Genomic DNA, 14,297 nt, shown 5'->3' on the forward strand with positions numbered 1-14,297 from the left:
ATTCCTATTTGATTGAAGTCGGTAATGGTAATATGTCTCAATAGCTCCTATACCTCGTAATTTATGGAGTACACTTCCAATGGACACCATAAAAATCAATGTGGATGCTGCGGTGCGGGATGATCTTGATAGTTTTGGAGTGGGAGTGGTTGGTAGGGACGTTGAAGGGGTTGTCTTGTTACTTTGATCCACAAATTGCTGAGACTTTTGTGGTTCTTCAAGGTTGTTGGGCAGCAGTTAGATTTCAATACTCGTCGAAACTGATATGGCTGTAGTTTGTCAGTCTATTTCTAATCCGAGACACCAAGAGCTCCTAATGCTTTGATTATTGAGCAAATTCGGCATGGATACTGCGCAGTTGCCCATGTACGAGCTCAGCATGCCATTGGCAATGGCCAAATTATATGGATTTCATTGATGCAATTCCTTTGTTTTTAAGTGGTAACGATGTAAAAATGATATCTTGGTTACTTGATCATGGTAATACATATACAAGTCACTTTTAAAAAATATACATTTATATGCGTATAGGAGAAGTCGAGAAGATATAAGCAAATATTATAATTTTCAATCAATTTATGAATTAAAAAAATAGCTTAGCACAGATGCGGATGGCATTATATACGGTTAATATTCTCCTAGTTCCCTTTATTGAGCAAATATTATCCGACTAATTACTAATAATAATAATAATAATCTATACTATGTAATAAAATAAGAGGGTGTCATAGTAATTACTTTTTGGTATTTTATGTAAATTTCCAAAATTAACCCTATACAATAAATAAAAAATACTATTTAACAATTTCAATTTAATTTCATACAACTTTTCCACCATTTCATGTTTCAAATTTAACATATTTTAATTTTATAAAAATTAATTCTCACGTGTTTACCTTCTTGAGTTGGTTTCTTATTTTTTTAAGGATTAACAAGTTTTATTTATAAATTATTCTTTAATATGATAATTTGATAAATACACGCATTGCGTGTGCAAGACGCTAGTAATAATAATATAGAAAAAGAGCAAAACTGATTAAAGTCGCTATTTCAGCTATAAAATGTTTAACACGACTTAAAATCTTTGAATCTCGAAAGGAAATCAACACGACACTCCATAAAAACCCCCAGAATTTCATTTAAAGGCTGCCCGCCCCACTAGTTTTCTTGAATTATGTAGACATAAAAAGTTGATTTTCAGCCCCACACAAACAAATCTACCCCATAATTTGCCATTTTAACTTCTAAAAACAGTACAACAAAATCAAGACCAGTCGGACTCCCTAGATCACATTATGATGCATCAGTCCACCCAGCAAAAAGTGGCACCTGTTGCCTCATCTGGGCAGCAGATTGGATCCAAGAACTGGCTGTTTGGGCCGCCGGGAAAAACTTCGCTCCTGCTGGAGGCACCGGAAAATGCATTGGAAGACTGTTGTTTTTATCCGGGCTGCCATCTCTAGAACTGCTCAAACTTGTAACCAAGGAAGAATTGCTCGAAAAATTGTTCACCATTTTCCCCGACTCATCCCCGAAAGGAACTGAGACGTTTGAAACCTTAAATTCTTCTATAGCTTTAGTACTAGGGGATGGATAAAGGGTCATTCTCCAATCAGACACATTGCTGCTGCTGCTCTCTTTTGACACATTTGAGTCCATAATATTGTTTGGATTCAACGGAATGTTAAGCGAGCTATCGTTAATTGAATCAGCCAATTTGTTTCTCCTAGCCATCTCCCCAGAAAGAAGGGTGTTGCTTTCCATAATCCTTTCCACATCATACCTTGAGATGTCAAAATTTGTGACAGCATTTACGCCCCGAAATTTGATAGCTGCTATATCGTAAGCCTCGGCCGCTTCTTCTTGAGTACCTGAAAATGTACGTAAACCTGTGAGATCGGGCACACTCATTTCCTGATAAAATTTAGCATCTATTAGAAATAAGAAATTCAACAAGACTAAAGAAACCTGATCAGCTTCACGTATTAAGCCTATTTGTGCTTGATCGTTTATGGATCAAATCACACTGAAACAAGTCTGAGTAACGGATATCTGATTCAAACATTAGAAAGCTGAAATACTTACTAAAGGTTCCAAGATAAAGATCCTTGTTTCCTGCCACTCGGCCTATTCGAGCCTGCCACCGACCATGTTGATGATGTCTGCTAAAAACAATGCAATAACAGAGATTTCAGACAGTGGCAACGGGCAGGTTATAATTTTGTCAATCGGGAAAGGTTTGTGTAGAAGCCGATTTTTCAGACCTGGTCACCCCTCTGTATATTGAAGCTCCTCTTGAGAAGCCACTGCTTTTCCTGCAAATGATCATATAGCAATGGAAACATAGATTAGAAAAAGCAGTATAGAATATGGGGAGAACGAAAATCATCTAGTTGACAAGTCTGTAAAAATCCCAGCAAGGACGAAAGACAAACCTTCTCAAATGAGCAACATATTCTTGTCTGCTCATGTTCTTCATACCTTCAAGCTCTTGATGATAATTTTCCAGCTGCGTCAACTCAAGAAGTTCATTGTTTGTGTAAGTAACCAAGATTAATTAATATGAAGTATGAATCAAATCGATACCGGGAAATTGATATGAGTCGATGGTCCCCAGTATTTAAGTGCAGCCAAATCATACGCCCTTGCTGCCTTTTCTTCCATATCATAACCTCCTATAAATTAAATAAATTAGTAGGTGCACTGATTGTAGCACATTTGAAAATAAAAATGTAAGATCATTTTACCTAAATAAACTGTGAATGAGATTTCAAGTCGTTCCAAATGTTCCAAAATTTCCGGAAGAAGATGGCACACTTGAGTTAGTAAAACGAGTGAAATAATGAACAGAAAACAAGAAAATGTATTTTATTTCGCAGACCTTGCCTCCCTTTTCTGCTTTGGCCTTCTTTCTTGCAACTGTTGTCCCACAAATGGGCTTCATATCTACCAGTCCACCTGTGCCTGGTGCGCAAATACCCAACATTTTAGTAGATTTTTTACTCCAGGAAAACAAGAATGTGTTTGATAAACATTTAAAAATTAATCAACCTTGTGACACCTCTATACTGTGAGGTCCTCTGCCCAAAAGTATCAATGGATTTCCTATGCACAATTTGCTTCTGTTCATCTTTTTCAGGTCCCCGTTTCTTGTTCTCAAATCCCATGCAATCCGCCATAGCCGGCGGAATATGCTGAGAGCCAGTAACACAGCTAGATTGTGAACCAGGGCTCATTGATAAGCTCAGAGATTGCAAATCACCATACCCCATCGCACCAATCTGCCCAGATTCTCCGCCATTTTCTTCCACACTGATGCCCATTTTCTGCTCCAATGCATGGCTATTCGTGTAGCTTCTTGGAACCCAGTTTTTCATTCCAGATAACTCATCATCACCCGTTGCCGGCATCTGAAAATTGCCATCTGAAAGCTGAGAGTCTTTAGGCTCATTTTCTGACCCCTGGTACATTTCTTGACCCCTGAATGGAGTGTAATCTGTGTACTCTTGAACTTGAACCTGGTGGTGCCTAGAGTTTTCTTGGTTGTGGCTTAAAAAATCCTGAATGTTATGACTCTGACTTTGAGGATTGTGATTATAGTACGTACTATCTAGGCTAAGAACCATGCCTCCTCCTCTGTTATAGTTATGGGTACCCATTGTTGCGCCACCAAAGAAATCTTCAAGTTTGGGAGTTGAAGTCACCATAACTTCACAGTAAAAGTAAAAAAAACTATATATATAAACACATTCCAAAAACACAACTAGAATCAATTAAAAAAAAAAAAAAAAAAGGGTTTAAGCAATGAGCATTGTTTAAGCTTTAACTAACCTTGTGGCTGTGACCTGTTGATAGCTTCCATCAAGCACAATGAACCATCAGATTTAAGTGGCATCACAGTTAAAGGAGAGTAAAATCCAGCATTCTCACCTTCAACCCCATAGTAAAACCCCGGATAAGTACCGTAACCAGAGGGAAAACTCATTGGAAGTGCATTAGGAACATCGTTGGAACAAGGCTGAGCGTGATTATTATTGTCCGAGGAACCCTCCATATTTCGAGAAGAAAGAGAGAAACCCAACCAGTTATTGCTAATATCATCACCCATAGCCTTCATTTTCCACCCTTCGAAAAACAAGAAAAAAGGGGTGGGGGGGAGATTCTCACGGGTTTCAATCTTTTTTTGCTCTTGTTGCAAGAAAGCAAAGTCAATGATTGAAACCAAGTAAACTAATCATATAAAAAGAAAAACTAAAAACCAAGGAAACTGGTTGGTTTTGTTTTGTAGCTACAGACTTAAGTAGGGATGAAATCTAAACCAAAATCTAGCCAAAGCGCATCCCTCTCTGCTGAATCACTGAATCTGTGGTCTCTTTCTTTTGCTTTATTACTATCCTCTCTCCCTCTCTCTCTCTCTCTCTCTCTGAAAAGTTTTCTAAAGAGAACAAAGCAAGGCCCTTTAAACTTAAACAAAAAGAATGAGTTCCAGCAAGCAATGCTGGGTATCCTTCCTGCATTCCATTGGGATCCGAGCCTGAGAAAGACATCTTCTTTTGCTTTTTTTTTTTTTTTTTTCTCCGCTCCACACCTGCTTCCTCTCTTTTCTTTTTTCCCTACGTACGTGAAATGTGCAGTGTATTTTTGTTGTGTATATTCTATTCTAAAAAATAATTCCCGATAGTTATTCGGTCCAAAGCCTGCACCATTTAGTTTACCCAGTCCAGCATCTGTTTCCGCAGAAATACAGCTCCTCGTTACCAAGAAAAATATCATGTCCTTCCCACAAGGGAGGCGGGCTTTTGTCACTATTGTTTTTGAATTTATTAATTATTGATGAATGATGTGACCCAATTTTTAAATATTAGAGACTCCTGAAAAATTAAAAAAAAATAAAAAAAAATTTTAAAAAAGAAGATTCTTGGGACACCCGTTACCATTAAATTTTGCTTGTTTATTATTAGTATCTTATAAATTCTAATGGTTGTCTCTGTTAATTTCATTTCAGCTTGAAAATATCTTCCCTGAAGAAGTACGCCTTGCTTGTCATTTTTCCGGTCACTATCTTTCATCTTTAGAAACTTTTAACTAATTGGCCATCGATCAATTCTAACAAATACTTTGCCCCAACATTATATATGGGCTTTATCTCAAACTATAGATTTTTTTTTTCGGAATAATAATCTTAACATTGGATAATATATTTCTAAATTATTTGATGGATATATACAACAATAATTCTTGAAGTTAATAATAAATTCAGAAAAAGGGTGGCTAACATTGATGTGATATGATAACACAATCAATTGGCATGTTATGCAGTGGAGTGAGTCCCACCAAGTATCTAACATCTTCAAACTATATTATATATATATATTACGAGAGAGTATTCCATTTTGTGTCTCAGAAAAACAGAAGATCTTGGACTAGATTTCTCCAGGCAGGAAAGAAACAAACTGCAGCTCGGGTCAATTCAAATACCTCATACAATGATTTAATAATAATTATAATATAATAATAAGAATGTAAAGCTTCGTCCAAAACTATAAACAGTTTGCTAGCTATTGTAAACCCTAAATACCAAAGCATTAATTTTTTATAAAAAAAAATTACAAAAGATCTATAAATAATTTTTGAGATTCAAATTTTATTCGGACCAAAAATACTTTTTGTAATATAAAGACAGCATGGGTCAAATGAAAGATCAGAAAAAAGCATATTAATTAAATTAAATAAGATATATAAAATGCACAAGACAAATACACTCATGACTTGTCATTTCTATTCACGTACGAGTACATATATACAAAAACACTGCATGCCAAGCAAAATGTATACTGCTGCAACTGCAAGCAAGCACCCTAGCTAGCTAGCTAGCTACTCTTTTCTTTCTTCCATTACTAGACAACCCTAAACGATGCCGTCTGGAACTGCCTTTGACAAAAGTCTTCTTACAACTACGTACAAAAGCGTGCGAGCTAGCTTTCTCTTTCGTCGTACACGTACATGGGTCACAGGAATGAATTCACCTAAATTTAAAATATCCAAACAAAAATAAAGTGCGTAGATATAGTTTATGAATTTGACTGACTTGTGGGTGCATGCTTTTAATATGTGCTGCTTTATTGGAGTTTTAAGACAAGACAGTGGGCATCGTACCTTTGTAAAAGATATTGAAGGCCAATGTTTGAATGGCACAACGTCCAAATGTGGTTATTTCGCAGTTCCCAAATCTTATTAACTTTTGCACATTTTGTTGTGCTATTACTTATTTGTCCCCCCCGCACGCCAGTACTCTTTTTAAATGCCTCTCTTGGGGTCGTTGCCGCAGGTAGGGGCCAATCGACACCCACTTTCCCTCCTTACTTCAATTATTTTTATTTAATCCGATATATTGATGAAATTTCAAAGCTAGATCACTGTTATAACATGTACATGATGTTAACTAATATTCTTGTAGATATTCACACTATATATTTATATTGATCTCTTATTATCTTATTAGCTTATTTCTTAAGTAATTTCTATGTAAATTTCATTGTAAGTTACGGGTTTTTCTTATGTATATTTTTACGTTTTCATAAGAACACACTATATATATATATATATATATATATATATATATATATCTTTATATATCTTTATATTGATTGTTGATATTAAATAAAATATCAAGTTTCATAAGTTTTATATGGTTGCAGTTTTCTCTTAGGCTGACGCCACAAACCCTCCTCGTCTACCCTAGCCACCCACCACCACCATAGTCGACGTCGACTTTGTAGAAACTGATGAATAATATTATTTGATATATTCCCAATAATGAATACAAGAAGAGTTTATATAGACCTAAAAACCTAAGAAGAATAAATAGGAAATACAATATACAAAATATACAAAAGATAATATAGCATAATATAGAATATATTTCAATAGGTCCTTTCAAGATGGTGCACTCGCAGAGACACCAATCTTGAAACAAAGTAGACGCAAACGAGCACTAGCTAGTGAGTGGCTAGTGAGTGGCAGCTTAGTCAAAGCATCAACCAGCTGATCGGAAGACGAAACATGAGATACTCGAATTTGGTGACTCTGAACCAACTCACGAACAAAGTGATAATCCAGGGCAATATGTTTCATGCGAGAATGAAAAACAGGATTAGCACAGAGATATGTGGCCCCAATATTATCACATTAGATAGATACTGGGGAAGATCCAACAGCAACTCCAAGTTCAGTAAGTAGGGATCGAACCCATTGCAGTTCAGCAGCCGTAGAGGCAATGGCACGATATTCTGCCTCAGTAGAAGAGTGAGCAACAGAGCCCTGATTTTTGGAGCTCCACGAGATAGGATTGGGACCCAGGAACACAATATAGGCACCAGTGGAAGTGCGATCATCAAGATCACCGGCCCAATCCGCATCACAATAGGCATGCAGGGATGGAGAAAGGTGCCGCCAAAGAAGAATAACATAGGAGCGTGTACCATTTAAATAACGCAGGAGACGTTTGTCAGTGCCCCATGTAGAGAAGAAGGAGAGTGCATGAACTGAGAAAACTTGTTAACAACAAAGGCAATATCAGGCCAAGTAAACGACAAGTACTGCAAACTCCCCATTGTTTGGCGATACAGTGGCATCGGCAGGAGGTGAGCCATCCAGCAGGTACAGAGCCGAAGACGTGGCAAGAGGAGACTGAACAGGATTGGAGTCAGCCATTTTCGTCCTGGTGAGAACATCAAGAAGATACTTTTTCTGTGAAAGACAAAGGTCCCCTGCATAAGAATCAACCTCAACACCTAGAAAATAAGACAAAGAACCCAGATCCTTGACAGAAAAACAACTGCTTAAGAGATCTATGAAACTCTGGAGAGCACCAGAATCATTCCCTGTGAGAATCAGATCATCAACATATACAAGTAGATACATAGTAATGCTTGCAGAACGATAAATAAATAGAGATGTGTCAGCAAGAGAGCAAGTAAAGCCAACACTGAGTACAAATTGGCGAAGTGCTGTGTACCAAGCACGCGGTGTCTGTTTGAAACCATAGATGGCCTTGTTCAACTTGCAGACATAGGAGGAGAGCGAATCATCAACAAAACCAGGCGGTTGAGCCATATAAACACAATCATCTAACTGACACTGCAGAAAAGTATTATTCACATCCATTTGTCTAATAGACCACCCATTGGAAACTGCCAGAGATAACAAAATGCGAACAGTAGTGGGTTTTGCCACAGGACTGAAAGTGTCAAAGTAATCAAGACCCGAACGCTGATAAAAGCCCTTAGCAACAAGACGAGCCTTATAGCGATCAACTGAGCCATCTGGCTTCCGTTTAATCCGAAATACCTATTTGCAGCCAACCACATTCTGAGAGACGTCAGAGGGAAAAATATCCTATGTGTGATTATGAAGGAGAGCATCAAACTCCTCAAACATGGCTGCACGCCAGCGGGGGTCTTTTAGAGCCGAAGTATGTGGGGTTGGTTCAGATGGTGTTGAGTCAGTGACAGTGGAGAGGCAAAAGCAAGGGTTGGGTTTGAATATATTATTTCTGGAGCGGGTAACCATAGGATGGGTGCGGGAATTGGAGTCGGTTATTGGATTGGGGGGTTTGGCCGTGGGGTGAGGCGGAGGTGGTGGATCGGGTTCGACGGGTGGCGGGTTCGGGTTGGTTGATCAAGGGTGCAGGTGTTGGGCACAAGGCACGACTCATGTGAACAGAGGGGTGAAAGATCAGCAGCCAGAGATTCCTCCATCAGCACATCAGAAAGCATTCCTGGAGAGGAACCAGCACCAGAACCACCATTGGAAAAGGGAAATTCAGACTTAATAAAGACGACATGACGCGAGACAAATATTTTGCCATACGAGGACTCATAACACAGGTAGGCACTCTGTGTAAGGGAGTAACCAAGAAAGACACAATGCGAGGAGCGTTGGGTAAGCTTGTGAGAGGAATATGGGTGTAGCCAGGGATAGCAGAGACAACCAAATATATGAATTTTAGAGAGATTAGGGGGAACACCAAATAGGCGTTCGAATGAGGATTTGTAGGACAAATTGCGTTTAGGCAGTCTATTTATAAGGCAAATGGCCAGAACTTGGTGGGGACAGACGCATGATGTAAAAGCGCCAGACCAGACTCGACAACATGATGATGACGGTGTTCAGAGAAGTCATTATGTTCAGGAGTATGGGGAGGGGTGGTCAGATGAGAAATCTCATGCAGACTAAGAAAGTATTTGAGAGCAAGGAATTCACCACCATTATCATTGTACAAAGTGAGAATGAGACGACCAAAACATTTTTCCACAAGTGACTTGAAACAGCGAAAAACGGTGAGAACGTCCGACTTATGTTTTAAAGGATAAAGCCAAATATATTTGCTGTAGTGATCAACAAATATAAGATAATATTTATAACCATCACAGGAGAGAACGGGGGAGGTCCAGACATAAGAGAAAATAAGTTCAAGAGGAAATTGCGAGGAAAGTGAAGAATCATGAAAAGGTAATTTATGTCTTTTATTGCACTGGCAAGAGTTACAATTAAAATGACGCAACAGAGAATTAAAGGACGACAACAACTTAGACACGACTAACCGACGAAGGACTCGATCAGACGGATGACCTAAACGGTGATTCCAGACGGGCAGGGACACGACAGAACAAGTAAGCGTCAGTGGTGAAGATGGTGTTGACGCAGACCAGGAGTAGACACCGTCCTTAAGTGGAACCTGATGAAGAATTGCCCCAGTGCGACGGTCCTTCACCTGAAAAGCAGAGGAAGAGAAAACAACCAGGACATCATTAGATTTACAGAGTTGAGAAACCGATAAAAGATTATTGTTAATTGAGGGCACACACAAGGCATGAGGAAATTGGAGAGAAGCGGGGTTAATGGGTGGTATGAGACAACCTGTGTGAGTGATCGGAAGACCAGTGTCGTCACCAATAATTACACCATCTGAACCAACATAAGGGGCATGCATAGAGAGATGGGCAAGATCCGATGCAACATGATGAGTGGCGCTAGAGTCAAGAATCCAGTCAGATGGAGAAGCTGGCGCAAGAGAGTAAGCAGCTGCTGGAGAGGCAGATGGACCAGCGGTGGAATAAGGGTGCCCAGAAGGGGCCGCAGGAGCAGAATCTGGCAGATACTGAAATTCCGAACAATGTTTGGCAGAATGTCCTTGCCGACCGCAGAGCTGACAGCGCCCAATATAGGGGCGCGGGACACGTTGGTCTGGTGCCGATGGAGACGGAGGGTATGGCGGCCGTGAGGGCCAGGGGGCCCAGTTGGACGGGCTGATTGGTGGTGCGCGGCAAACGGCAAACGGGGACCGTTGCCTGCCGATCGGGCAGACGTATTGATGGTAACCGGGAGGGTTATCTGGGAATCCCGGCGAGCAGCAAGATGAGCTTCATGATTGAGGAGATTATCATGTAATTCCTCAAACGAGATAGCAGTATCTCGGGCTTGAATGGCATGAGCAAGTTCTTTATAGTCATCATCTAGACCATGAAAAACTTTGATGGTGAGATCTTCAATATCCATAGGGGCGTTCATGAGAGCCAGTTCATCAGCTTTGGATTTGACGAACTGCATGAATTCGCTGATGGACTGAGAACCCTTGACCGGATTGCGCAATTGTGTCTTTAACTGGGTTATGCAACCACGAGAGGGCTTGCCATAGGTGAGGGCAAGGGTGTTCCAAGCTTCTGCGGATGTGGTGGCAGTAGCAATAAACGGAATCAAATATGGAGACAGCGAGCCAATGAGGATATTTAATACCAGCGTTTGAGTGGTGACAGTCGTGATGAATTTCGCTGGATAGGGATGAGAACCATCAACAAATCCAAGCAGATCATGACCAGTAAGGAGGGTCGTGAACTGCAGACGCCATGAGAGAAAGTTGGAGGAGGTGAGCTTCAAAGGCGCATGAGCAGCAACATTGAAGGAGATTGGAGTAGCAGGGGCGGCGGCTAGAGTAGAGGCCGAAGAAGGAGGGCGGCGGCGGCTTGGCGGAAGAAGGAGGGCGGCGGCGGCTATTTGGTGTAGTAGGATTAGGGTTTATTAGCGTATGCCAGAGACTTCTGATCCCATGTAGAAACTGATGGAATAATATTTTTTGATATATTCCCAATAATGAATACAAGAAGAGTTTATATAGGCCTAGAAACCTAAGAAGAATAAATAGGAAATACAATATACAAAATATACAAAAGATAATATAGAATATATTCTAAGAAATAAAATATATTCCAATAGAATCTTCCATCTCCATTTTCGCTCAATCCACAATACATATCCCATCAGTCTCTTTACCTCCTTTAATCTCCATTAACGCTACTGCTCAAATACATCTCAAACCCATGAAATCCAACTACTCTGTTTGGCACCTCCAATTCCGATCTCTTCTCATCGATTACAATCTTATGGATTTTGTTAATAACTCCAAGCCATGCCCACAGCCAACCCTCACTCAAAACGACACACCATCCCTAATCTTGCTTACTCTTTTTGGATTCGTCAAGATACACTTTTAATTGATCTAATCACTAGCTCTCTCACACCAACGCTCATGTAGTAACCCGATATCTAATTTAAGTAATTAAGTGTATAAACATGTTAAGATGGTTTAAACATGATCATAGAATCTTGATTTGGGTTTATTTGAGTAGGAAAGCGAATTCAGAATGTCCAAAGATGGTCCAAAAGGTTCCAAGGACCAAAGCAGGTCGAAAGGTCCGAACATGATAACTAGGATGATCGGTGGTTCCGAAGTGATCGAAAGAAGCGATATAGTTCGGAATCAAAGGGTGAGTTCGAAAGCTTCGAACCTACGATCGAAAGTTTCGAAGTCTTGCAGGCAGACAGGGTATGGGTATGGGAATCAAAGGGTGAGTTCGAAAGCGATTATTGTTTTCAATTATTGATTAGTTTTTCTTCAACCAAGATGGCGAGATTGAGCCGAACAATTTTATGTCGAACACGTGGATTTTGATTTGAGATTTTTAGATTTTTCTTCAAATTATTGATTGTTGGATTTATATTCTGTTTTTGTGAATAATCTGATCAATTGTTTGATTGTTTGTTAATTGATTCTGATTCGACAGAGAAGGAATTGATTTTGATCACTCCAAAATTGACATATGATAAAACCGACTAGAAATAGTATTCGGTTTCAGTATGCGGCTTTATGTGAAAACTGAATTCTCGTCATTCCTAATGCATTTGAATTTTATTAGAATTATAAAAATTAATTTGTCAAAATATTTGAATAGTTTTAACTGTTATACAAATAGACTGTTAAATAAATTAGGAGAATTCGCCGTGATTTAAGATTAAATATGGATCCTAGATTTTTCACTTGTTTGCATAGTTTGTTTGGTACATTCGTGTGTCTTGGTTGTCTTGTTTTAATTAAATTTATCTTCAGCTATTTCAATTCTTATTTATTAAGCAGTTCTTATTTTTAATTCTTATTTTTATTCAATCTAAACCCTTTTATTATTTTTGTCTAGATTAAGCTAAATAATTAATTCTTGAGAATTGACTATAGTCTCTGTGGGATCGATACTTGGACTCATTTCCACTTACTATTATTTTACCTAGTTCACTTGCTAGTTGATACCGAATTTAGCGGTCAGAGATCGATCGAAAGCACAATCGGAAGATCCGAAGTGGGATCGAAAGCTCTGATCGTTAGATCAAAAATTCCGATCTCCGCTTATAAATAGAGGCCGAGAGCTCCTCATTTCATGCTCATTCCTACTTCTTCCCTCTTGGTTCTAGCATGGTTTTAGGGCCTTTTTAAGTGTTGTTCTTGAGGGCCAGTATGCGACTCAACGCTGCCAGAGTTGTAGCGGAGTTGTGCCCAAGTTGTGGGGCTATCGTCATCAGTGGACAAATGACGAATGCAGGTATACTAATAGACTCAAATTAGTCTAAGTGACTATTTATTAGTCTAGTTAAGACTTTTAGAGAATAAGTAGTGATACAATGATTGTCTACTTATATTCTTGGACTAGAGGGCTTGTATCACTAGGTTGCTTACTTTGAGGTACGGATATACTATCTGAGATACCCTAGTTGAGTATGTATTTTTAATGATTGCATGATTTATTTGGGATTGATTATATGTGCGTTTATTATCTGACAGATATTATGCTGCATGCATTGACACGTTGAGCCTGTGTTTCATTAATACTACCAATAAAGGGGTCGCTCAGCCCCAATATTTGCGGGTGGATTCCATGGTTTTGGATCCGGTGATAAGCCCACAGGATTTATGGTAAGAGAGCCACCTCCTGATGCGACGGCCCAGCATGCTACATACCATGGGCCTTTGACTGAACAATGTTCGTTATAGGTTCCCAGTACCTTTTACTTGCATATGAACTCATAGCACTTGTACACTCATGCTTCGTACTTAGCTTTTTATGTTCACATCCTCGGTTTTGTTCTGGACACCCCATTCCATAAGGCAGGACTCAGGTTGGACGGACCTGGTGGTAGCGATCGTTGAGCTACATCAGGGTGGATTTGTATGTACTAGGTTTCTGTTGTATTTAGGATTTTAGATTTTAGTTGTTTTAATTAAGTTTCCGCTGACTTTTCTGATTATCCCTTTTAATTTGATTTGCATGATTTAAGCTTTGGTTAATTAATGTTTCGAATTGGGTCACTATAGGTTTTGATTGCGTGATTGGGCTGGTGACAGTTTGGAAGCTCCGAACCAAAGTTCGCAAGGTCCGAACAGTGTCGGAAGCAGTGAGTTTTCCAATCAGGGGCACATGTTCGATAGCCAGAGATCGAAAGGACAATTGAAAGCTCCAAAGAGCGTTCGGGATGCCCAAACTGGCGATCGAAAGGTCCGATCTTCGTCTATTAATAGAGGCGATATTTCACATAGTTAGTGCATGTTTTAGGTGTGGGTTTCGAGCCAGTGTCTGAATCTTAGTGTTTTAGTCATCTTTTCGAGGGTCGGACGTTAGCAAAGTGATACGGGGATTGTAGCTGAGCCGTGGTTGGGTCAGGGTCTTCAACATCAGCATACTAACGACGGACGCACATATAAGTCTGGACTCTTATTAGCTATTGGGAGTAGCTATTAGTCTAGTTACTAATTTTTAGATAAGTATTGGTAATATGATGTTGTCTTGACTTGTAGGCTTGGATTGTAGACAGTTGTCTGCTAGGCCAATAGTAGGTACACAAGTACTGACTGAGATAGACAGCGATTATGCATGTTTATATGTTGTATTATTATGTGTTGCATTACTATCTGC

The 14,297-nt window shown here is 39.4% G+C and overlaps 1 protein-coding gene across 1 annotated transcript; it reads right to left on the reverse strand.

Annotated features, from left to right (window-relative positions):
- Positions 1-1,084: 1,084 nt before the first annotated feature.
- Positions 1,085-4,799, reverse strand: LOC140888781 (AP2-like ethylene-responsive transcription factor ANT). The gene is made up of 9 exons (XM_073296480.1): positions 3,832-4,799; positions 3,052-3,709; positions 2,882-2,964; positions 2,748-2,756; positions 2,587-2,675; positions 2,436-2,509; positions 2,265-2,315; positions 2,086-2,165; positions 1,085-1,871 (listed from the first exon to the last, which is right to left on the reverse strand). Exons 1-9 carry the CDS (start codon positions 4,115-4,117, stop codon positions 1,294-1,296), a joined length of 1,908 nt encoding a protein of 635 aa, XP_073152581.1. The 5' UTR covers positions 4,118-4,799; the 3' UTR covers positions 1,085-1,293.
- Between the last annotated feature and the right edge of the window lie 9,498 nt (positions 4,800-14,297).

This window comes from Henckelia pumila, chromosome 3 (assembly GCF_033568475.1).
Source record: "Henckelia pumila isolate YLH828 chromosome 3, ASM3356847v2, whole genome shotgun sequence".
NCBI lineage: Eukaryota > Viridiplantae > Streptophyta > Magnoliopsida > Lamiales > Gesneriaceae > Henckelia > Henckelia pumila.